This window comes from Eubalaena glacialis, chromosome 15 (assembly GCF_028564815.1).
Source record: "Eubalaena glacialis isolate mEubGla1 chromosome 15, mEubGla1.1.hap2.+ XY, whole genome shotgun sequence".
Lineage (NCBI taxonomy): Eukaryota > Metazoa > Chordata > Mammalia > Artiodactyla > Balaenidae > Eubalaena > Eubalaena glacialis.
Genome location: NC_083730.1, coordinates 51,002,076 through 51,028,428, shown reverse-complemented (window position 1 = coordinate 51,028,428; position 26,353 = coordinate 51,002,076). Strand labels below are relative to the sequence as shown.

Sequence of the window (26,353 nt, the reverse complement as noted above, 5' to 3'; positions counted from 1 at the left end):
TCACTGATAAAGAAGGCTTCCTACTTAAATTCTAGAGTAGTAAACTTTTATTCATTTTGTGAAGAGACTGTATGTACTTGGAAGATCAAATGGACAATAAGAGTAACTTACATTGTCCACTCGATAACTGTACCCTAGTTAAATTATGTTTGTGTGTGTTTATATGTAAAATAGTAAAATATTCAGAACATAAATTTTGTGTTTGTTCAATTTTGTTTTATTACCTGAGTTGATAAGCAGAATATTTGGACAAGTAATGACTTAGTCCCTCATTTAGAAGGCGCTGTAATCTGAATGTTTGTGTCTCCCCAAAATTCGAATTTTGAAATCCTAATTCCCAAAGGTGATGGCATTAGTAGGTGGGGCTTTTGGGAGGTGTTAAATCATGACAGTGGAACCCTCATGAATGGGATTAGTACTCTGGACTAAGACAGAAGGTAAATGAATAAGTATTTTTCAACATCTTTAATTTTACAAATATTTTAACAGCTAAATCTAATAAAATCAAGATATAATCTTCCCCCTACATTTTTTCTTTTCTTACATAGAGACAGAACGCATTTTGCCTTCCTATGTATCCTATTTTATTATTATAAGTTTCTATAGGAAGGAAATGTAATAAACATAATTATTGCTAAACTCCAAATATCAGGACAAGTGCTGGGTAAGGAGGAGTATATTTTTTTCAGCTAGAAAATTAAAGTTCCCATTAGCAAGGCAAATTATAAAGCAAACATAAGAGAAAAATGTTCAAGGTCACCTTAAAGAGAAAGTATACTTCCTCAAGTCAAGCCTCTTAGTAACTTGATAGAGGTTATTTACATACCTAAATAAAGTATGTGAGTTGGAGGTGGGGTTTAATGGAAGTTTAGAAAAGGGTAGTTCTCAGAGCAAACTTCTGAGCCTTCCTTCCTCTAGCATTCACTGAACTATACTACACGGAGAGAGAAAAACCGAGGCTCAACAATTTGCCCATCCAGTAAAGAGCAGGTCTAAGATTCAAATCCACTAGATGGTTTTGCTTCGCTGAAAATGTTGCGTGGCTCCATTTAATTCATTCACTTAGCAAATATTTATTAAATACCTTTTCTGTGCAAGGCATTTTGCCAGTGGCAATGGAGGATATAAGATGAATCAGACATTTGTGGAGTAGTGGAAAGAGATGTACTTTGGCTTCACACAGACTGGTTAGATTCCCAGCTTCATGGATAAATTACTTTTACAGTTTTTAAGTCAGTAAAATGAGGTGGTAAAGAAAGAAAGAGAGGGAGGGAGAGAAAGAGAGAAAGAGAGAGAAAGAAAGAAAGAAAAAAAGAAAGAAAGGAAGAAGAAGAAAGAAAGGTAGCTCCTAAGACCAGCACGCAAAAGGTGCTCAATAAATTTAGTTTTCCTCTCTTCAACTTCACTTGGAGGGGTTTTCTGTCAGGTAAGTGATCAAGTAAGTCTTCATAAAATGGGGAATGTTGCGATTGATTTGGGTCATGAGATGGGTTCTTGATTTGGACTGGCTGAGATGTGGGAGATGGCAAACGCAGTGACGTGTGAGGACTGTGAGGAGATCCTGTCCGCTGGAACAGACAGGCAGGGAGAGACCTAGAAGCTGTAAACGTCACGTTGCCTGCCTACCTGCATCATCTATCTCATTCAGTATAGTGTCGGTTCCTACAAATATATAATATTAGGACAACAGCCTGAAATCAAGGCATCCTCTCTGATTAGATCTCTAAGGGGCAAGTTTTCCCATATTTGACTTGTATCATTGATTCATTTGCCATACTCTTTTCACTTATTCAAAGAATATCTAGCATTGCACTTAAAATCTAAGCGCTAGAATCTGAGGATGTAGGAATCAAAAGACACTGTCCCCGGGCTTCCCTGGTGGCGCAGTGGTTGAGAATCCGCCTGCCAATGCAGGGGACACGGGTTCCAGCCCTGGTCTGGGAAGATCCCACATGCCGCGGAGCAACTAAGCCCGTGCGCCACAACTACTGAGCTTGCGCGTCTGGAGCCTGTGCTCCGCAACAAGAGAGGCCACGATAGTGAGAGGCCCGCGCACTGCGATGAAGAGTGGCCCCCACTCGCCGCAACTAGAGAAAGCCCTCGCACAGAAACGAAGACCCAACACAGCCAATAAAAAAAAAAAAAAAAGACACTGTCCCAGTTTTCAAGCAGACAGACACGTACACAACTTAAATAAGCTCAGAGGTGACAGAGACATCTACAGCAACGCCGAGGAAGAAAGAGATTTGCCCCTGGGGCAGCTCAACCCTAAATTAATTATACGAAAATAGGCACATTTTACAGACTGTAAAATTATACGCCATGCTTAAACATTTAAAAGAAAGAAATGGAAGGTTTTTTTTCACAGTGTCAAATGCAATGCTCATTCTAACGACGCTATACAGCCAAGCCCGCAGAAAAACAGTGAGGAAGCGTGATTGAGCTCTTACTTTGTTACCGTTCTCTGAGATCGGTCCTCCACACTGTTTCCTTAAAAAGTAGAAGCCTGTGGAAAGTATAGTCCGGGCTCTTCAAGAAACACGCAACTGGGGATACCAAGGAGAGAGCAGAACGCGGATGCCGCAGTTTTCCAAGTACTGTCTGGCCTCCCCACGTGGTAGATTTTTGGCAACTCGCCCCTCCTTCCTCCGGATTCAGAGGCGGATTCTAAGGCCCTCTGGAGCCGTCCCTACTGACGTCACGAGCGCGATTCCAGTCTGTGGCCAATCACGCGGCCGGAGTCTGGGGGAAGCCCGGTGCAGCGGCGGCGGCTGGTGCGCGTGCGCGAGGTCTCCGCGTGGCTATATAAACATGGCTGGCGTGGCTGCGCGGAGGGGCTGTGCGGAGCGCGCGTAGGGGGGCTTTGGGCCGCTCTGGGTTTGTAGTTTTGAAATTTCTGGCGGGGGAATCCGCCGCGCAGAGTTTTGGTGAAAGGTGGGAGCCGAAGTGACGCCCTTCCGGGAGCCGCGCAGCCGGGCTCCGCTGCATCTGGTCCCGAGGCTGAGGGGCCGGGTTGATCCGGCGCACGTGTGAGCGCCGCTGAGGAAGCGGCGAGCGGCCGAGCAGGTGTGGCTGCCGGCGGGGCCGCGCGGACTGGAGGAAGGTCCGGGACGCCGGGGTCCCGCTGTCCAGCCGGCGCCGGTCACTGACTCGTGTGGCGGCCCCGGCGCCTCTCCCTAGCGATGCTGTGGAGCCGGAACTGCACTGGAGTCGGCTGCCGCTTGTCAAGCGTCCCCTCGCCTGTGCTCCCGGAACGGCGGCGCCTCAGCTGCCGCTGATCCACCTGGGGATGCCCGCGGGCCTCACAGAACCGGCCGGCGCCGCTCCCCCCGCCGGTGTGGGCGCCTCCGGGACCGTGACCATGGCCCCCGCCGCGGCTCTGCCCGTCCGGGTGGAGAGCACTCCGGTGGCCTTGGGCGCCGTGACTAAGGCTCCTGTCAGTGTCTGCGTGGAGTCCACGGCGTCCCAGCCGCTGCGGTCCCCCGTGGGGACCCTGGTGACTAAAGTGGCTCCTGTCAGTGCTCTTCCTAAACTCAGCAGCGGCCCTCGTCTGCCAGCTCCTCAGATTGTCGCTGTGAAAGCCCCCAACACCACAACAATCCAGTTGCCTGCTAATTTGCAGCTTCCTCCAGGTATGTCGCTCACCTTTTCCGGCTTATCCCTCGGGCCAGCCAGCGGTGACACGGGAAACGTCGCAGCCCGGGATTGCGCCTTCTCGCTGGGAGTTCTAAAAAACTCAGCTAGGAGAACCTTTCATAATCTTGACTTTGCGGGGCAGTGATTTGGCGTTGCAATCGAGATTGCCTCTTTGAGTCCTTACTGCATAGTTTTTCTTTTCCTATTTAAAGAGAGCATCATTTCCCTTAAGTGACACAGGAGAAGCTGGAACAGCATATTCAGGAGGGCCTTTGAGGCACTGGCTCTTAGGTGCGGGAAGATAAAGAGTATCGCTAAAGTTTATTTTCATATGGAGAAAAGATCAATTTTTATATCCACACGCTTAGATTACTATGTTTAAAAAAAAAGTGTTTTTAAAAGGCTCTTGTGTGTTAAGACCGAAAGTGAATTTTAAATTTAAACAAGCCTAAGTAAGTTTACTGCTTAGAAATGAATAATGTTGCTTCTCGCACAATTTTCAGATGTGTGATGATTGTTAAGTAACTTTGAGTTAGAAGGATCCCTCTCACAGGGAGCAAATGCCAGAGTTGACAGGTCAGAGCCATGAGGTGGTTATTTGTGAAGCATTGTGTGAATGTTACCGTTAATGAGCCTGTGACTACTTTATATACTAGAGTGTACTCTGTGGGGCTGTTTTTCACGACTGAGACAAAGGTTTTGCTTTGTGATCATTTGCATATTGTAAATATGCAGAATGGTGTTTGAGTGTTCTACCTTGTTTTCTTTCCTCAAATGAAAGTCACTTGGAATTTCAGTGGGGAAAAAAAGCACATGTTATCTTCTTTGGAAAAAAACTCTACTCATAATTTGATTGTTTTCTATGTATTTTGCTGAGCAGCAATGGGAACTCTGACCCCCAAAGGTGGTAAAGAAGTGGAAGCATTTGGTTCACGTGATGTCAGTTTCCCCTAGCAAAATGAGGGTGCCTCTTTTGTAGCTAATGTTCTGTTGTAGCTGTGTTTTAGTTTTGTATGGTACATGACGTACATACACTTAAGGCTGTGTGCACCACTGGATACATTTTATGCTGGTTCTAAATTGTCATCCTACATGCACTCTTATAAAGTAGCTATGAATGTGTTTGAATGAAATTACTCCTAATTTGTTAAAAACAAAATTCCTATCTAGTCAGTGAAGTTTGTTTAGAAACAATCAAAAAAGTATTAAGAGAGAAGAACTTTCAGGAGTGGAAACTTGCTGGTAAGTGGGAGCGGATCACTTATTGAGGGCGTACTGTGCTAAGGACTTTTTAAAAAAATTGACCTACAGTTGACATACAACATTATATTGCTGGGCACTTTTTATCCATTATTATTTTTATACATTATTTATATTCTTTTGTTTGCTGGTCATAATAGATAGATAGCAAATAAGGAAAAAGGTCTCTGAGGGTAAAGAATTTGCCCAATGCCAGACAAGTCACAGATGTCAGAGGGAATTTGAATTCAGGTCTGTTTAACTCTACTCTTTCCGAAACACTGTGCTTACCACTTGGTGTGTGTACAATATGCCTCCTTGCGTAGCAATGTTAAAAGGCGATTTATAGAATTTTAGAGCTTGATCTTTTTATTACACAGAGAAACCAAAACTGAAACTTGCTAGAGCAAAACAGCAGCAAACCAGGACCACAGCCTAAGTATGCACTACACTAAAACTTGTTATGCTGTCGACCATGGATAAACTCCCACAAAAGAGAGGAGATAAGTTGCCTTTAGGAGTTGTTATTTAGAGAGGAGGTGAGAAGGTACCTTGAAGAGCAGCTTTTGGAATTTCTGCTGAGGGGTGGCAGAAGAACATACTCATATTTGTGCTCTCACAGATGCACAATAAGATAACCGATACTTGAGGAATGACATAGAAACACTGATTAAAATAACGTTTTAAAAAGGTCTTGTTCTACTTCTTCTATATACTGAGGATTAGCAGAGGATTACTCAAGGATGCTTAAATTACATAGGAGTCAGCTCTCATTTTCCCAAGGTAATGAATACTTTAAGTATTTGATTTCTCTTTACTTCAGAATTTCCTCTCTGAACAGAACTAGTTTTTTAAAAATATGCATATGCACCACAGGTTTTTCTAGGGAGCAGGAGCTGGAAACAAAAAGGGGGGCATTGTGAGGAAATGAAAGAAACTGTAGCAAAGCCCTGAAGATTATTCTGTCGAATATTTTTGGTAATCTCTTCAGTCTTCTTTTTTATGAATTTGTGGGATTTAGACCAGACTGTGGCTCTTTCCGGTTTTGGTATTCTGTGTCTCTTCTATCATGTATTTCAGAGTGATGAGTAAGGACTTGATTGCTTCTTTTATGTCGTAGACTGTGCTTCATAAATTCTGCTTCTCAGTCTTACTGTAGAGAAGTTTGTGAAAGTTGCTTGTGAAATGGTTCGGGTCCTTTTTCATCAACTCCTTCATGCTGAGACGTGGTATAGGTTTTGCATTTCTCAAATTCCTGAATTAGTTCCTGGATAATCTTCGTGGTTCTTGTTTCCACCCTAGCTTTATCAAAGGAATATTACATGATCATCTGCTCCCACAGTTGTAACAGTGTTCCTGGACATCATGAAATGAGAGGCAATTGTCTTCAGTGCTCACCATATGCGCCATCCACTGTTTGGATTTCAAAGGCTGTGAAGTCACTTTAACTCATATTTGAGTTAGAAAGACTCAAAGGTTGTGGACCTTAAGGCATTAATAACAACTACCACCAATAACTTTAAAATTCATAAATTTGCTCATATTGTCTCATTTGATCCCTTTAACAGTCCTGCAAAGTAAGTATAAGTCTCTCAGTCCACAAACATGGGATGTCTTTCCATTTATTTAGATGTTTAATTTCTTTCAGCAAGTTTGTAGTTTCCAGAGTATTGCTTTTGCACTTATTTTGTTAAATTTATTCCTAAAGTATATTATTTTTGATGCTATTGTAAATGGAATTTTTTGTCCTTAATTCCATTTATAGTTAGTCATTGGAAATGTATAGAAATACAGTTGTTTTTTTTTTTAATTGATCTTGTATCCTTCTTCCTAGCTGAACTCGTTTATTAATTTTAATGGCTTTTTTTCGTGGATTTGTTTGGATTTTTATATAGAAGATCATAATATATGTGAATAGATAGTTTTACTTTCTATTCTGGATGCCTTTTATTTTATTTTCTTGCTTAATTGCCCTGGTTAGAACTCTCAGTATAATGTTAAATAAAAGTGGTAGTGATTGTAGGCATCTTTGTCTCATTCCTCATCTCAAATGTTCCTGATCTTAGGGGAAAAGCATTTAGTCTTTCACCACTAAGTATGGTGTTCGCTGTGGGTCTTAAACCAACCTTGCATACTGAGATAAATATCACTTGGTTATGGGGTATAACACTTTTTAAATGTTGCTGGATTCAGTTGGTAGTACTTTGTTGAGAATTTTTGCATTGGTATACATAAGACATTTTGGTCTCTAGTTTTCTTGTGATGTCTCTGTTTGGTTTTAATATCAGGGTAATACCGACCTTACAGAATGAATTGACACATGTTTCCTCTTCTGTTTTTTAGAAGAATCTGTGAAGGATTTATTTTTCCTTAGATGTTTGGTAGAATTCATCAGTGAAGCCATCTGGAACTGAGCTTATCTTGTGGATACTATTTTTGATTATTAATTCAATCTGTGTTTGTTAGAGATCTATTCAGGTTGCCCTTTTTCTTTTTTTTAAATATTTATTTACTTATTTATTTATTTTATTTATGGCTGTGTTGGGTCTTCGTTTCTGTGCGAGGGCTTCCTCTAGTTGCGGCAAGCGGGGGCCACTCTTCATCGCGGTGCGCGGGCCTCTCACTATCGCGGCCTCTCTTGTTGCGGAGCACAGGCTCCAGACGCGCAGGCTCAGCAATTGTGCCTCACGGGCCTAGTCGCTCCGCAGCATGTGGGATCTTCCCAGACCAGGGCTTGAACCCGTGTCCCCTGCATTGGCAGGCAGATTCTCAACCACTGCGCCACCAGGGAAGCCCAGGTTGCCTATTTTCTTAAGTTAGTTTTAGTAGTTTATGTGTTTCTAGGAATTTGTCCATTTCATATTATTTTTTAAATAAATTTATTTTATTTTTAGCTGTGTTGGGTCTTCGTTTCTGTGCGAGGGCTTTCTCTAGTTGTGGCGAGCGGGGGCCACTCTTCATTGCGGTGAGCGGGCCTCTCACTATCGCGGCCTCTCTTGTTGTGGAGCACAGCCTCCAGACGCGCAGGCTCAGTAGTTGTGGCTCTCGGGCCCAATTGCTCCGCGGCATGTGGGATCTTCCCAGACCAGGGCTCGAACCCGTGTCCCCTGCACTGGCAGGCAGATTCTCAACCACTGCGCCACCAGGGAAGCCCCATTTCATATTACTTATCCAATTTATTGGTTTATAATAGGCCATAGTATTCTATTATAATCCTTCTTTCTGTAAGATTAGTGGTCATATCCTCTCTTTCATTACTAATTTTAGCAGATTGAGCCTTCTCTCCTTTTCTCTTAGTTAATCTAGGTAAAGATTTGTCAATTTTTTTGGTCTGTTCAGAGAACCAACTTTTGATTTTCTCAGTTGTTCTTCTATTCTCTATTCTATTGACCTCTGCTCTAATCTTTATTAATTTTCTTTCATCTGCTTGCTATAGTTTTTATTTTGCTTTTTTCCCCAATGTCTTAAGATAGAAGGTTAAGTTATTAATTCAAATAATCCTTCTTTTATTTATTTTATTTATTTTTTTTTGAAATGCAAATATAATAATGTCTCTCCTACTTGAAATCTTTCAGGGCTTCCCACATCTCCTCAGATCTTTTTTTTTTTAAATATATATATATTTATTTATTTATTTATTTATTTTTGGCTGTGTTGGGTCTTCATTGCTGCGCGCGGGCTTTCTCTAGTTGCGGCGAGCAGGGGCTATTCTTCGTTGTGGTGCGCGGGCTTCTCATTGTGGTGGCTTCTTTTGTTGCGGAGCACGAGCTCTAGGCGCGCGGGCTTCAGTTGTTGTGGCTCGCAGGCTCTAGAGCACAGGCTTAGTAGTTGTGGCGCACGGGCTTATTTGCTCCGTGGCATGTGGGATCTTCCCGGACCAGGGCTTGAACCCGTGTTCCCTGCATTGGCAGGCGGATTCTTAACCACTGTGCCACCAGGTAAGCCCTAATCCTACTTTTAAAATAGAGGGATTTACAACAACAGTCGACCTGTGAACAACACAGGTTTGAACTGCACAGGTCCACTTATACTCAGATTTTTTTCAATAAGTCCATACTGTGGTACTACATGAGCTGCAATCAGTGGAATCTGTGGATGCGGAACTTCAGATATGGAGGGCCAACTGTAAAGATACATGCAGATTTTCAACGGAACAGGGGTGTGGGGCGTCAGTACCTCCAACCCCCACGTTGTTCAGGGTCAGCTGTATAAATTTCCCTTAAACACTACTTCAGCTGCATCACATAAATTTGGGTATGTTGTGTCTTCATTTTCATTCATCTCAAAGTATAGTCCAGTTTCCCTTGTGATTTCTTAATTGACCAACTGGCTACTTAGGAGTAATTAATTTCTACATATTTATGAGTTCCCCTAATTTCTTTTTGTTACAGATTTCTAATTTCATTCCATTGTAGTTGGAGACCACACATTGTATGATTTCAGTCCTTTTAAATTTATTTAAACTTGTTTTATATCCTAGCATGTAGTCTATCCTGAGACTGTTCCACGTACAGTTAAGAAGAATGCTGTTGTTGGGTGGAGTATACTATTGATGTGTTTTAGGTATGGTTGGTTTATAGTGTTGTTCAAGTATTTGATTTCCTAGTTGATCTTCTACCTAGACATCTATCTTTCATTGAAAGTAGAGTGTTGAGGTCTCCCAAGTATTATTGTTGAATTCTCTATTTTGTTCCTTCGTTTATGTCAGCTTTTCTTCATATATTTTGGGCTTGGTTGTTTGGTGCATATATGTTTGTAATTGTTAAACCTTCCTGATCCATTGGCTGTTTTATCGATTATAAAGTACCCCTCTTTATCTCCAGTAACACATTTTGTTTTACTCTATTGTCTGATATTAGTATGGCCACTCGAGTTTTCTTATGGTTGCTGTTGGATGATATGTCTTTTCTGTCCTTTTACTTTGACCTTTTTAGTGTCTTTGAGTCTAAAGTGTGTCTTCTGTAGGCAGCATATAGTTGAATCCTATTTTATAATTGGGTCTGACACTTTTTGCCTTTTGATTGGATTATTTAATCCATTCACATTTAATGTTACTGATATAGTTGGGTTTAGGCCTGCCATTTACTTTTTTTTTTTTTTTTAGTTATTTAGTTATTTATTTTTGGCTGTGTTGGGTCTTCGTTTCTGTGCGAGGGCTTCCTCTAGTTGCGGCAAGCGGGGGCCACTCTTCATCGCGGTGCGCGGGCCTCTCACTATCGTGGCCTCTCTTGTTGCGGAGCACAGGCTCCAGATGCGCAGGCTCAGTAGTTGTGGCTCACGGGCCTAGTTGCTCCACAGCATGTGGGATCTTCCCAGACCAGGGCTTGAACCCGTGTCCCCTGCATTAGCAGGCAGATTCTCAACCACTGCGCCACCAGGGAAGCCCCTGCCATTTACTTTTGTTTCTATATATTTTCTCTTTTTTGTTCTTCCTCTGTTCCCTCTTTCCTTTGCATTAAGTGAATATTTTCTAGTGTAACATTTTAATTCCTTTATAATATTTTTTAAGAATATATATGTATTTTTAGTGATTGCTCTTGGGCTTACAATATACATCTTAGAATTTACTTCACATTTATATTAACTTGTTTCAGTGAGATGTAGAAACATTTTTCCTATTTAGCTCATTTCCCTCTTTTTTATTTTTGTGCTATTATTGCTCTACATATTGCATCTAGATATGTTACAAACCCAACAATACCTTGTTATAATTATTACCTTATGTAATTATATGTCTTTTAAAGATGCTGACAGAAGAAAGGAGCACAAGGATATATTTGTAGCATTTGTTTTATTACCTTCTTATTTACCATTCCTGGTTTTCTTCATTTGTTCCTATAGATTCCAGTTACCATCTGGTCATTTCCTTAGTGCAGTACAACTTTGCTCCTGACCACTTTCTTTGTGTTATTGTTCACAAATATGTTACATTTCTAATATGTTATAGGTTCAAGAATACAATTATATATATTGTTCTGTATAGTTGTTTTTTAAACCCATTAAGATAAAGCAGTAATATGCATATAAATTATATAATTAACTTTACCAATGCCCTTTTCATGTGAATTTGAGTTACTTTCTGGAGTCTCTTGTTTTCAGCCTGAAGAACTTCATTTAGTATTTCCTGTCTGGTTTGTCTGCTAGCACTCAGTCCTCTAAGGAGGATGTCTTTTTTATCTGAGGATGTCTTTTTTTTTTTTTTTTTAAGTTTTTATTGGGGTATATTTGATTTACAATGTTGTGTTAGTTTCAGGTGTACAGCAAAGTGAATCTGTTTTACATATACATATATCCACTCTTTTTTTAGATTCTTTTCCCATATAGGCCATTACAGAGTATCGAGTAGAGTTCCCTGTGCTATACAGTAGGTTCTTATTAGTTATCTATTTTATATATAGTAGTGTGTATATGTCAATCCCAGTCTAGGATGTCTTTATTTTGTCTCCTTTTTTGACAGATATTTTCAGGGAATATCTGATTGTTGGTTGATAGTTGGTTTTTTTTGTTTTTTGTTTTTTCCCCAGCAAGTGGAATGTGTCATACCCCTGCTGTCTGGCCTCCATTGTTTCTAATGAGAAGTTAGCTGTTAATCCTATTAATGCAGTACTCTTGTACATTTTTCTCCTGGTGTTCTCAAGATTTTCTCTTTGTACATTTTTATCATGTTGTGTCTTGGTGTGGATCTCTTTGCATTTATCTTACTTAGAGTTTGTTGAGCTACTTGGATGTTTAGATTATTTTTCATCAAATTTGGGAAATTGTCAGCCATTATTTCTTTGAATATTTTTTCTGTTCCTATCTCTCTCTCTCTCTCTTTCTCTCCCCCCGCTCCCTCCCCACCTCCCTCCTTCCCCTCCCTCCCCCCTCTCTTTCTGGTACTTACATTATGCCTATGTTGGTGTGCCTATCATTGTCCCGCGTTTCTATGAAGCTCTGTTCATTTTTCTTCATTCTTTTTTCTCTCAGTTCTTTGGATTGCATAATCTCTATTGAACTATTTTCAAGTTCACTGACTTATCTTCTGATCATTCAAGTCTGCTGTTAAGCCTCTCTAGTGAAATTTTTATTTCAGTTATTGTACTTTTTAACTACAGAATTCCTTTTTTTATAATATCTATTTCTCTAATGGTATTCTCTATTTGTTGAGATAATCATCATCATATCTTCCTTCTTTAAGCATGATTTCCTTTAGTTTCTTGACATATTTATAACAGTTACTTTGATGTCTTTGTTAAATCTAACATCTAGTCCCTCATAGGTGGTTTCTGTTGCCTGCCTTTTTCTGTGTCACACTTTTCTTTTTCTTTTTATGTCTTGTACTTTGTTCAGCAAAACTAGTATATTATAGCAAGTCTAGATACTGGTCTTTACTCCCCTGAGTGGGTTATTGTTGTTTGTTTGTTTGTTTGTTTGTTTAAATGGCTGTGTTATTTTAGTGAAGTCTATTTTCCTCACAGGGTACAGCTTTGGGCATAAGCACAGCCACCCTGGGATGACAGTGGTTTTAGCAGGGCTCTTTTTGACTGTTTCTTTCTCTGATCTCTCTGTTAAGCTTTCTGCTTCAGCTGGTGTCACGCCTAGCTGTTAGGCTCCACTCACTGCCAGCCAGTTACCCTCTTGTTTTCAACAGTGCCCTAGGGCCTAACTTCCTCCATAGTCTGATTCAATTAAATGTGGACTCCTTTACAAGGGGTAGTTTTTGAGGTCATTGCTTGAGGTTCTGACCCCAGAAGGGCCCTTCTTAGTTGTTTCTTTATCTTGTTCTCTCTGGTAAACTGGAGATATGCCTGTGACTTAGCTTGTATCTGTCATGAAGATACCAGAAACCTTTTAATTGTTCTGTTGTACTTGAGAGTGACCTTAGCCTTGACCTTTCCCACACTCTGTTGGAAATAAAGTCAGTTTCTCTTGGGAGATGTTTGGAGCAAGTAGCCAGGGCTGTGGCATGTTTCTTTCTGAGTGATATCCATGTTTTAGAAGTGGGGTACTGGGCATGGGTGGTAGCCTCTGGTCTTCTGTGCTTCTCTTCCAGTGTGGAACCTCAACCCTATGAAAGAACTGGGGTGAGGGTGATTGGGCCCCAAGTATTCTCTGAGCCATCCCTGGGGTAGAGCCTTCCCTTTCTGAGTAGGGATGGGTGAAACAAGAAGCCTGGAAACTCTTGGATGCACTTATTTCAAATTTGTTCTCTTCTGTATGCAAGTTGGGGTGGCAGAGATGGGAAATGCTGGTGGCCTTCTTCTCCCAGGAAGATACCATAGCCCTCAACTGGGAGTTTGGGAAAGAGGGAGGCCTTGTGTTGTCCACAATGCCTGAACTGAGAAGGGAGAGGGAGTGGGTCATGGTTCAGATGCCACAGATTCTTGCTGTTCTGAGTTTTAGTAGATTCTCTTTAATAATTGTCTAGTCATTTTCTGTATGCCTTAGGGCATTTCCAAAAACTTTAAATGGTTGTTTTTAAAAATAATTTTCACCAGTTATGCTTGTTTTGCTGGGGAGTGGCTTTATTGAGCTCTTCATGCTGCCATTCCAGAAATGGAACTCCAGCTATGAATATTCTTGTTTGTATCTCCTACTTACATGGACAACTATCTCTTTACGTTAGAAATACTGGGTTAGAGGGTATGCAAATGGGAACCAGTTTGGCACAACGATGTAGAGTTGAACAAAGCAGTTGTACCAAATTACACTACCAGCCTAAAGATGTTGAGAGTTTTTGTTACTGCACATCTCTCTAACACTTAATATTGTCATTGGACTTCTTAATTTTTTTCTGTCTAGGTAGATATTAAGTGATATCTCACTGTGGTCTTAATTTACCTTTCCCTGTCATTGGTATCTGTGTTTCTTTTTTGCATTTTGGATATTTGTTCTTTGAATATACGTGAACTAAAATTTTCTCCAATTTTTTTTTTTAGTTTTATTTATTTTTTAAAATTTATTTATTTTTGCTTGCGTTGGGTGTTTGTTGCTGCGCAGGAGCTTTCTCTAGTCGCTGCGAGCAGGGGCTACTCTTCGTCGCGGTGCATGGGCTTCTCATTGTGGTGGCTTCTCTTGTTGCAGAGCACGGGCTCTAGGCACGTGGGCTCAGTAGTTGTGGCGCACGGACTTAGTTGCTCCACGGCATGTGGGATCTTCCCGGACTAGGGATCGAACCTGTGTCCCCTGCCTTGGCAGGTGGATTTCCCCTGCGCCACCAGGGAAGTCCCCAAATTTTCTCCAATTTTGTGGTTTGTCTTTTTACCTGATGATATATTTTGCTGAACAAAAGTTTTTAAAATATAGTTGTATGTATCAAACTTCACTTATTTAAGAAATTTTTCCCTATCCCAAGTTCAGAATGACGGTTTTCTACATTGTCTAAAAGTTTAAAAGTTTTTCCTTTTTATCCTTGTATCCTTAATGCCCTTGGGTTTTTGTGTATGGTGTGAAACTTTTCATCTTTTCCATTAGTTAATTGAACAAGCCCTATTTATTGAATAGTAGCTCTTTTTCTCACTGATCTGCAGTGCTTTTAGAAAAATTTGATATGATGTATCTGCGGGCTATTTGGGGTCTATTTGGGGGTTTTCTATTCTACTCCATTGGTCAGTTTGTGTAGTCTTGTGCTGTTACCATACCGTCTTACTGTAGCATTATAAATAGTTTGATGTCATGAGGAAAAGTGTTTTGCCTTCTTCAGGAGTATCTTGTTCATACGTTTAGACTTTTAATATTTTAAATAGCTTTGAGTGACAACATTTTTTCCATATTATATATCTTAATTAGTAGACATGGAATTCAGTATGTACTAACTAATCACTTATTCAGAACATTTTACAGCACTGAAAGAAGTGGGAGAACAATATGTGATGATTATACTTCATTTATTAGCTCACATTTTGTTTTCTTTTAACTATAGGAACAGTTTTGATCAAAAGTAACAGTGGTCAGTTGATGTTGGTATCTCCTCAGCAAGCTGTAACAAGAACTGAGACCACAAGTAACATAACTTCAAGGCCAGCTGTGCCAACGAATACTCAAACAGTCAAAATCTGTACAATGCAGGTAATATACATTAAAGTTTTTTTCATCCTCCTTAGTTTTCCAGCAGTTATCTTCATATAAATGTGTATGTATTTGCCAGTAAAAATAATAGAAGAGATGATTCTGCTCGACTTTTTGAATTAAGCTACTTTCTTTGAATATGTTAATTTAATCTAGGTGTTTGGTTTTGTTGTTTGGCAAAATTAATAAGTTAATCTTCGTACTCAAAGATTTTGTTGTCCTCAAGGGGATGTTCAAAGGGCTATGTGCATCTCTAAACGGGAAGAAAATAGCCATTCTGCTTCAATTTTAATTTGTGGTAAAACATTAACACTACAATTTATAGTATTTTTTATCCATATCATATAGGAATTACCTTTAAAAAAATTAAAAATCTGCTGTAATATTTCATTAACTTGGCGTTGTTAGAAGATGATTTATTTTACATATGTGATCATCTTTCTAGGTAACTAAAGCTTATCCTGTGTGTGCCAGAGTTAAAAAAATATATTTTTATGGGCATCTTTCTTTGGTTAAACAGAAAATGTGGAATGTAGTATAGTATTTTCTTGATGAAGCAGGCTCATCCTAATAAAAAGTTTCCTTGTATTCTGTGGTAATATCATTCTTTGCCAGTTTCCCCCAACCCACTCTCTCATGATTTGATTCTAGGTTCTCAGCCAGTCATTTTCTCTATTTCTGTATCTGTCAATGATAGCTGCTCCTTCCCTTTCTTGTTTGCTATGTGTTGAGGAGATAGGTTAGCAGACTTTTGTTTAAAATCATATATTAAATAAGAATCTAAGGGGGAGGGGCAAGATAGAGGTAGAAGATTAAGAGATACAAACTACTATATATAAAATAAATCAGCTACAAGGATATATTGTACAACACAGGGAATATAGACAATCATTTATAATAACTATAAATGGAGTATAACCTTTAAGAATTGTGAATTGACATGTTGTAAACCTGAAACTTATATAATACTGTACATCAACTATACTTCAATAAAGAAAAATGATAATTATGTGATATGATATAGATGTTAGCTAATGTTATGGTGAGAATCACACTGCAATATATAAATATATCAAATCACATTGTACCCCTTAAATTTATGCAATGTTATATGTCAATTATATCACAAAAAATGAAGTTTAATTAAAGTTATTTTTTAAAAAAAGACTAAAAGGATACCAGCAATAGAAATGACCAAAAAAAAAAAAAGTATCTGTATGTTTTCTGTGTGAGCCAAAGAGTAAAATTCAATATTTTAATGCAGAAATACTGTGATATTTATCTGTTTAATCAGTTGCCTCTTTAGGAATAAGAAATGAGTGTCAACTGGCCAATTGACCAGTTAGGTTAATAGTAGAAAATATGCATAAAATTCATGAGGTTATAAAACCAGTTATAACAAAGAAGTTTGCTGTGGTAAAGTGTTTTGATGTTTGCCATAGTACCGATTAATTTTAAATTACTAATGCTGATGACTCTGTACTATCTCCCCCTCCCCCCCAAGAATTCTAGTTCACAGTTAATCAAGAAGGTGGCAGTGGCACCTGTTAAACAACTGACACAAATAGGAACTACTGTGGTAACCACTGTTCCGAAGCCTTCCCCAGTGCAAGTAAGTTGTGACTTGTGGCCATGTGCACACTGGTTATTTTCTCATCTTTCGTTATTATTTATTGTTAGCTATTTCCTGAAGAGAGCAATTCAGTGATATATGAGGACACTTATTAAACTGGGAACTGTTGGAAGTATGGGAAACACAAGATGAACATGGTGTATATTCTTGGAATATCAGATTTATTCGAATGTATTAAATTAATACAAATGCATCTAATGTTCATGTGTCACAGTGTCTAGAAGCAGGTGCTGTGACAGAATTTTGGTGTATGGGATATTTATTAGGGATTGATACCTGTGGAAGGGAAGGAGAGTAAGAGTTTGAACTAGATGCAGGTCCAATAAAGCCTCAGCCAACCTGATGGAGAGCTTTGGAGCAACTGTGGCCCGTCAGAGTTGTCCCACTGTGTGCCAACATGGTTGGATGAGCCATAATTTCCCCTCTGTGATCAGTCATTGGATGTGGACTCTCCAGGGAGAGTTGTGCTCATGGGCAGGTAATTCTCTGTAGCTGAAGCAGACTCTGAAGGAGCTGACAATTGTCGTCTGTCTAAATAGCATTCCCAACAGCTAGGATAGCACAAATCTCTCTTTGTGATGGTGTATCACAGTCTACTCCTTGAATTGCTGGGATCTACTTCCTCATATGTGTTGGAAACCAGCTCTCCTTGGATTTCAATAAGTTTCTTCCTTGGAGAAGCAAAGAAGAGGAGGTTAGTAGGATGAACTACAGTCCCCACTGCTGCAGCTGATACCATCATTTCCTCCTCCACCATCCATTCTAGATTCCTCCCACACTCAACTACCAACTCTTCTGGGTCTTAACTGGTAGTGTGATCAGACTTCTATCCCTGATGGATCCAAGGTCCAAATTGCCAGTCTTTTGAGGCAAGAGTTGTGTCACTTGTCCATTTATCATCACAATTGGGCAAGGAAATACCAAGAGGCACTTAAGTGGATCACCTGGATTCACTGCATAAACTCCTCTTGGCCTTCATTGTGTAAAAGCTACCCTACCTATTCCAGTTGTCAGGTTAGTTACCCCTGTCATGATAATGACTCTTCTCTATCCTGTTGGTCCCTGGACACAGGGACCCTGAAGTGTCCAAGAGCCAGCCATGGTGTCTAGTTTGACTCTTGCTATGTTCTTTGGTGAAAGTGTACCCACTGTGGGCAGGAATGGGAAGCACAGGATCCCCCAGTGGGTCTTTGGGAGTAATGATAAGTGGATCCGTTCATCCTTCTACTCTTTGATTCCTTGGTTCTTCATATATTTGTCCTGTTGGGGACATAGTACCATATAGAATTTTTTGATCCAGTGAGTATGCACTAAGTCTTAGAAGATGGAGGATGGAATTCCATCTTCATAGAGTATTGTCTCTGAGTTTGCACTTCACCTGTGTCTTCTGCACGCTGTTCTAATACTTTACTAGGCAGGCAGCTTCTGGATCATGCCATATATGATATAATCAGTGGATCCCATGGTCATGGGACCACTGTTGTACTTCCTTTGCTGTATAGAAGATACATCTTCTTGAAGCATGTTATGTGAAATCCCATGCTGTGGATCAAACATGGTGTTTGGTGTTTCAGAATTACTTAACCATATTACTTCCTCTAACAGAGATGGTGATCAGTGAACCTGATTTTAAACATAGTTTTTTTTGTTGTTGTTTTGTTTTTGTTGTTTTCTTTGCTAATAATGACTACCATTTATTGAGTACTTAATGTGTTGGACACTTTTTAAGTGCTTTACATCCCTCATCTCATTTCATTTCATCCTGTGACTATTCTGTAAGGAAGTATTATCTCTATTTTATGTATGTGAAAATCGGTTTAGAGAAGTTAAGAAGTTTGCATGATTTCTGCTAATATGTAGCAAAGGGGGCATTTGAACCAAGGTCTGTATCTGACTCTGGAAACTCTATTCTTATTGACCTCTGTGCTGATTGTTTCAAACTCTAGGTTCCACCTCCCCCCCGCCCCCCGCCCTTAGGTTATTCTAGGGAGATCACTGGGCCAAAGGGTATGAATTTAGGCCTACTGATAGCCGCTATGTGTTGTAAGAAATAATTATGTTTCTTGAAATGGGATTTTGTTTTTTGATCAGTCAAATGTGGACACCAAATAACACCACAGGAAGGTGTATGAAAGTGAAAGAGACTTCCTATACTGACAGGTCCTAGAAGAGGGGGGCATGGCACGACATGCAGGGGGCCATATGGGAGGAGCATCCAGGGCAGGCGCAACCAAACAAGTGGGGATCTGAGAGAGAATGAGGACATGGGGGCAAGTGCCTTTGTTGAGGGTTGGTATGGAGTACACAAGCAGAAGACGTGAGGGGATTTCATTGGTGTGTTTGAATGTCATTATGTCACAGTTGGGAGAGCAGAAAGAGAACTTCTGGCAGGGACCAGCCTTATCACACTGGTGCACCTGGTCACCTGGGCAAGGCGTTCACAGCCTGTTTGTGGGGATGTTGAGGCACCAGAAAAATATGAAGTTTGAAGAATTTACAATACAGTTATTTTATGAAAGGGGTTTCAACTTCCACAGTATTTTGAGTAAATCAATTTTTTTTATTGTATCTATTTATTAAAGATTTAGTACATATAGTTGTACTAAAATGGTATATATGTGTTGTTTAATTCTTTTCCTTGGGTTATTTTTCCATATATATGTCTACAATAGCTATTTCCATGCAGGGTGTGTATAACTTTTCTTAATTTAGATTGATGCATATGTTAAGCTGAGTTGCTCCTTAGTGGTAGGCTAAGGCAGTAGAAATTTATCAGTGAAGTTAGTGAATAATTTCTTTTTTTTTTTTTTGATTAATTAATTAATTTATTTATTTTTGGCTGTGTTGGGTCTTCGTTTCTGTGCGAGGGCTTTCTCTAGTTGTGGCAAGTGGGGGCCACTCTTCATCGCGGTGCGCGGGCCTCTCACTATCGCGGCCTTTCTTGTTGCGGAGCACAGGCTCCAGACGCGCAGGCTCAGTAGTTGTGGCTCACGGGCCTAGTTGCTCCGCGGCATGTGGGATCTTCCCAGACCAGGGCTCGAACCCGTGTCCCCTGCATTAGCAGGCAGATTCTCAACCACTGCGCCACCAGGGAAGCCCAGTGAATAATTTCTGTGTCCACTTTGAGAGGTAAAGCATCTCAGTTTTAGACATTTCTTGGAAATAAGGAGCTAGAACTTGGATGACTCTCCTTAAAAGGCAATTTAGTCTGTTAAATTTGTATACAATTAATTTCACTGACTCTTGTGTATTAATATAACTGATTTTCACAATTTACTTCACATATACCCCAGGTCTTTTCTCTCCTGTCCCCTATACATGCCTAATCAGTGCCAGTGCAGTCTTGCAAAGCATGGAAATAGCGTTGCCTGGTCTAGAATATTGAGATTTATGATTGAGTTTAAAACAGTCCATCCATTACTGCAGTGTGATTATATACATAGAGTAAGACCAGGATTGTGTATTTCTCCATGCCTCTTAAGAGTTGCAGGTATCTGGTAAGGTACAGGTAGTAGCTATATTAGAAAGAGTTATGAAGGACAAATTTTGTGCTGGAGACAATAAAATATTGACAAGGAAAGTAGGAGTGCCACAAATGCTTCTTCTACTCACAAAAAATAGGACTTTTTCCCTGAGCTCACATTTCGTTGGGCCTTATTTTGCTTCATAAGGAAGAGGGACAGTACTCCCCTGAGGAACCCCTCCCATCAGTCCTGCGAGGTAATCATAGTCAACAGCTAAAGTTTGACATTACTTTCTTAAATATAGTAGTACAGAGAATTAATGGTAGAGTATAAAACATACTCACTGAAAAAAGAGTATGTGTTTACTGTACATAAACCTAAAAATGTTTATTAGAAGATCTCCAAAAGGATTCAGAGGGAACTGTACAGTACTTGTCCTTGAAGAGCAGGACTAGGGATAGACTAAGAAAGAGACTTCATTTTCATTGTTATCTTTGAGATCTGTTAATATTTAATAAAACTACTAATTTAGGTATGATTTTTAATTTTACCTTTTTTGCTTAACATTTTATAAGTTTTCATCTTCATCATTAATCAGTGTTTTAAATTTCTTTCCCATTTTTTTACCCCCAAAACATTCTTGTCTGATATATGCTTCAGTCTTTCTAAAGTGGAAATTTTTGATGTATATTTGAATTCACTTATATTGATTGTTGCAGAAAGAAATTTTCTTGAAGGTAATAGCAACCTGACCTTTTTGTGTTTTATGCCTGTAGAACACAAGTATTTAAATTAAAATGATGGTGCAGTGTTCAGTTTTCTGTGTGAATTGTAAATACTGTTCTCTCCCCCACCCTCAAACTTTACTCATGTTCTGTAACTTTTAGTGTTTGTCTTTAAAGTAAGATTGTTGCTTTATCTCAATCTGGTTGTCTAAATTATTAACCAATTTGCGATTTCTTATATTAAACTTTTTATCCTGCAGGTGGTGCTATAATCACACCTCATTTAATAGAGGATAGAAGAAACAACCGAAATTCTTTTCAGTGTGAAAATAAGATAATCACATTTTGTAATATTTGTTATTACAAATTACAAAGCTATTACTGCTTTTCTAATAGTCTACATAAAAGCAGCTTATCTGAATATGAGACGATCAGTAGATCTCTCAGATTTATACTTAATAAAAAGCAGGGGCTTCCCTGGTGGTGCAGTGGTTGAGAGTCCGCCTGCTAATGCAGGGGACACGGGTTCGAGCCCTGGTCTGGGAGGATCCCGCATGCCGCGGAGCAGTTGGGCCCGTGAGCCACAGCTGCTGAGCTTGTGCATCTGGAGCCTGTGCTCGGCAGCGAGAGAGGCCGCGATGGTGAGAGGCCCGTGCACCGCGATGAAGAGTGGCCCCCGCTCGCCGCAGCTGGAGAAGGCCCTCGCACAGAAACGAAGATCCGGCACAGCCAAAAATAAATAAATAAATAAATAAATTTAAAATTACAAAAAAATAATAATAATAAATAAAAAGCAGAATATTATAAAATAAGAAATTCTATATTTTCATACAAAAACTTACTATTTCAAATTTTTTTGGAGAAGTATTAATAATATTTGAGGACTACGTGCTTGGCACTGTTTTTTAAAAACAATCCCAGGATAGTAGGTACCATTGCTGTCCTTGTTTTTTACAAACAGGAAGCAGAGGGTTAGCAGGATAAAGTAACTTGCCTGAGGTCAACACTTGGGTGTCAATGATAAATAGGTAGGTAGGTGAGAATGAAACCCAGAGCTGCCAGAGTCCAGAGCTGGTAAATGGTGTTACATTGCCTTAGACTAGTAGAGCATAATATAAAACCAAGGATGTCAAGGTCCATTTGTAGTCTAAGTGTGAAATGAGGCACTCACCATGATGCATATGATAGTAATACATATCTCGATATCTACCGCTTTTACTTTCAGTCTGTGGCTGTGCCAACCAGTGTTGTCACAGTGACCCCTGCAAAGCCGTTGAATACTGTGGCTACCCTGAAGCCTTCAAGTTTGGGAGCGCCACCCACCCCCTCAAGTGAGCCCAGTCTCACAGCAGAGAACTCAGCCACTGCTCAGACTAATCTTTCTCCGGTAAAGCTCTCCCTTGTATCTTACATAAATAGAACTCTTTACAAATTTTCTTCAAGTATATTTTCTAGCTAACATTTGTGAGTGTTTGTTTATACTTCTGTATTTAGACGATGCTAGAAAATGTGAAGAAATGTAAGAACTTCCTCGCAATGTTAATAAAACTAGCGTGTAGTGGATCACAGTCCCCGGAGATGGGGCAGAATGTGAAGAAGTTGGTGGAACAACTTTTGGTAAGTTGGGACTATAAAAGCTCTGTAAGCAGCCATAGAACATGTTTTAAATGAGAAATAAATATTTTTAAATGAGGTTTGTCTTAAATGCATTTTGGGATAACCTTTGCTTTTGCTTATTGAAAGCTTTGTAATGATTATAAATCTTAGACTAGTAAATCTAGTCTATACAGTCGTCCCTCAGTATCCATGGGGGTTGGTTCCAGGACCTGCCGAGGATACCAAAATCCACGGATGGTCAAGTCCCATAGTTGGTCCTCCCTATCTGTGGGTTCCACATCTGTGGATTCAACCAACTGCGAATTGTAAATATAGTACTACACCAGTCCTTAGTTGGTTGAATCTGCTCATGCAAAATGTGGGGATGCGAAGGGCCGACTGTATTACTTTATGTTTGCTAGTCTTGCTTCACTTAGCCTAAAAAGCGCTTTGGAGAGAAGGTTGACTACTTGGTCAAATAAAAACTTATTAGTATTTGGAGAATATTTGGCCTCATGAAAAGAGGTGGTTGGAAAAGTATTTTAAGAGCTTTTCTCCAGATCGTTATGGATATTCTTTAGAGTCCACTGGTTTATCTTGTACCCTGAATGGATCTTTCACCCAAATGTAACAGCTCACATTTGGTCGTCTGGAAAATAATTGGTTCACTGAGCTGTATAGATCTTCCAAATGTTGACAGATTTGTTATTTAAGATATCAAAAAATCATACTTGTAATCTAACAATCGCATCAGAAAATTTTTTCAGTACAGGGAAACTATCAAGCTCAGGATTGTGGTTACAAATTTTCCAAAATTCTAATTTTGGCTTGAGAGCTCTGATTTTTATCATTAGCAACAAAAACCATCAGTTGTTTTCCTTACAGTGACAGGCTTGGTTCGTTTGTTTGTTTTTTGAGAGAGTGTCTCTCAAAATACCCCAATGTGAATAACCACAGCTGGTTTGATATTCTTTCCAGTAAATGCAAGAAAAGCAGCTAGCCCAGCTAGCAACTCAATCACAAGGTGCTTTTCCTTGAGTATCTTACTTTGGTCTACTGTATGTTTGGTTCCCATTAGGTTGCACAAAGTATTTTAAAAAGATGTCTACTGAAGGGTTAAGATTTAGTAAAATTAACTTTTACTGTTTTGTGAAGGACATTTTAAAGTGGAACTGGCTCTGTTTTTTTTACCACACATGCATAGCAATGAAGAGTATGACGACAACTATTTAAATTTGTTATCATTGCCTTTCTTGCCAGCAGTTGCTTTTGTACCATGAGTGCAAATCTCAGCACAGTGAAAAAGGCCAAAAAACGATTAGTATTAATGTGAAAATAATTTAGACCTCATAGACCCCTGCAGTGTTTAGAGTCCAAGCCAGTATGGAAGGGTTCCTAAGTCCTTTGGAACAACAGCATATCTATTATTGTGGCCTTGTAATAAAATACAGTCTAACCTCAGTTAAAGTAATTTAAAAATTGAGAAAGGAAAACAAAAAAAATCTAAGGCCCCCACACCAAATAACTTCCAATTTCCTACCCTAAGAAGTGTAGGACTCCTGTGTCTTTACTTCTTAATTGTTCTTGACAGACTGTGGTACTATCACCTTATCCAGTCAGCCAGCTCTTCTCTCACTTTGCTTACTGGGATCTTAAAAAATAATAATAATAATCTCTTCATTGTATTCTGTATGAAAAAACATCTCTATGTTTATTCATTTTGTAGGGGATGTAAAAAAACCACCCCCATTTAATGATAGACTTTGACTTTATCACTGTTCCAAGTTTGCTATGTCTACAATAATGAATCACAGACTTTTCCTCTTGTAAAATATTTGTAGACCTAAAAGTGTTTTTCTTTCTTCCATTCCTCAGGATGCAAAAATTGAAGCAGAAGAATTTACTAGACAACTGTATGTTGAACTCAAGTCTTCACCTCAGCCTCACCTAGTTCCTTTCCTTAAGGTAGAGTTATGTGTTACTTTGAAGAAATAGTTTGGATTGGATTACTTTAAAGTAATTTAAAATCTGAATATTTCAATATGACAGCAATTTAATGTGAAGATAGTAACAGTAGAAGAAATCTCTCAGGGCTGTTGTAATCTGTAAAGCACATTCATAATTCATATTCTTTGCATTGGAACACATTGAGAAAACAGAAGTAACATTCATGAACATAACTTAATGATTATATTATTTGATGCTTGTATTCTCAAAGATTCCTAACTTAAAAAAAAAATAGTGTCTCTGCTTTGTCCTGATGACTCTTATTCTCTTAGAAATAGTAAACCACATGGTAACAAATTTAGTGTAAAAGCTATTATTTTTTTTTTTGGAGGGGGGAAGCTATTATTTTTAACAACTAATTTATATTGTTAGTAGGCACACTCTTCTCTAAGATTTATTGAATTAAGTAGATTTTGATGGAGAACAATAACTTTGATAACAAGAGCTTTGTTTGGCAGGCTGAAAAAATATATTCCTTTTGGATATTTTGAAGCTGAAAAGGAATTGAATTGAAATTTATAAAGTTATTAAAGACCTGAGATTTTAGTGAACCAAACACTCATCCCATATATTTTGAAATAATTGAACAAAGAGTTGCCTTTAGAAAAATTTGGCTTAATTGTCTAGGGGAGATGAAAGAGACTTCATAGAGGAAGACTCCTTTTGATGCCTCATGAAAGAAGAGCGGGAAAGGAGATGGGGCACCACATTTTCAGAAGGCTATTAAAATAACTGGAAATTGTCCCTAGGAGGCTGACCATGTTGATTAGGAAGTTGCCAATCATGTGATATAAAATGTGGCTAAAAAACTGAGAATGTTTTAGCCAGGGAAGACTTAGTCTGGGGAAGGGAAGATTGAAGGGTCAGCGCAGTACTGAACATCAAATGACTAGAGCCCTGTTTTCAGGTGACCCTCTTGATTGAGAACTTAGCTGCAGTTCTTCTTGGGTCCCTTTCAATGGAAAAGTTCTGTGAGCTGTAGGTACTCTACGTGACACTGACAACTCTGTTTAGTGTATCTATGTTTCATACTCACTGGAGACACCGGGGGGGAGAAGGAGGGAAATAAGAAAGTACCTACTATGTGTTCTGTGCTTTGCTGGCTACTTCACTTATAATTTGCATTGTTTGGACTTAATTTTCATATCAGTCTTTTCACAATAGGTGGTAGATGGTATAGTATTTTCCATTTTGGAGATGAGAAAATTGTTTAAATTGACTTAACTTTTGATCAAACACACAGGTCTAGAATTTAGCCTGACTCTACTGGCTATGTAACACTCCCTTGAAGTTACTAAATATTACCATTAAGTATTTGCATTTTGTATCAGTTTTCTAAGGACTATTATTAAGCCTTATGTTTTTTTCTTGAGAATATTTTTTTCACATCCTTGAGAGCTCTGGAGGTTGAACGTTGCATAGGGATAAGGGATTCGGCATTTGGACTTAACTCTGGCCAGGTGATCAAGAGATAATTTAACATACGTGTTTTTATTGTTGTCTCTTTAAGTCTTATTACTTTAACATTTCTTTCCAGTTGTGTTTTTCTCAGGTCTCCCCCATCTTAGATTTCTTGCTTAAATTTAATTAATCAGATCACTTCATTTGTTCATGTATTTCCAAAGCAGCTTGTTTTCTACCATTTTTAAAGTTTGGGAAAAGAGCGTGAAAGACTTTTTGTTTCTTTCCTTTGATACTATTTATAGATATATATAATTGAAAACCTTCAGATTAAAATTTTCTCAATCTTTTTAAATAAAAAAAGTAAAAGAAGTAACTAGAAGGAAAAGGAAGAGAAGCAATAGTTCTCATTTGCTTCTTAAGTAGAGGCAATCTGACTGAATTTAAGTATCAAAACAAGGAAATCTTCCAAAACAGCTCATGAATTCGCTGAAAGATAACCTACTAGCCACCTCCTTTTTCATCTTTTTTTCTTACTCAAAAACAAAAGTAGATAAAAACCCCAGGGATGAAAAGGCAGAACCTTCTCCTTTTTAGGTTAAGCT

The 26,353-nt window shown here is 39.1% G+C and overlaps 1 protein-coding gene across 2 annotated transcripts in view; it reads left to right on the top strand.

Annotated features, from left to right (window-relative positions):
* The first annotated feature begins 2,825 nt into the window (after window positions 1-2,825).
* Window positions 2,826-26,353, top strand: part of TAF4B (TATA-box binding protein associated factor 4b) — a 113,914-nt gene continuing 90,386 nt past the window's right edge. For both annotated transcript variants that reach the window (XM_061169318.1, XM_061169317.1), the window contains exons 1-6: window positions 2,826-3,632; window positions 14,777-14,922; window positions 16,427-16,534; window positions 21,970-22,131; window positions 22,239-22,361; window positions 24,216-24,305. In XM_061169318.1, the coding sequence (XP_061025301.1) occupies window positions 3,290-3,632; window positions 14,777-14,922; window positions 16,427-16,534; window positions 21,970-22,131; window positions 22,239-22,361; window positions 24,216-24,305 (972 nt within the window). In that variant the 5' untranslated portion in view covers window positions 2,826-3,289. The remainder of the gene's footprint in view (window positions 3,633-14,776; window positions 14,923-16,426; window positions 16,535-21,969; window positions 22,132-22,238; window positions 22,362-24,215; window positions 24,306-26,353) is intronic.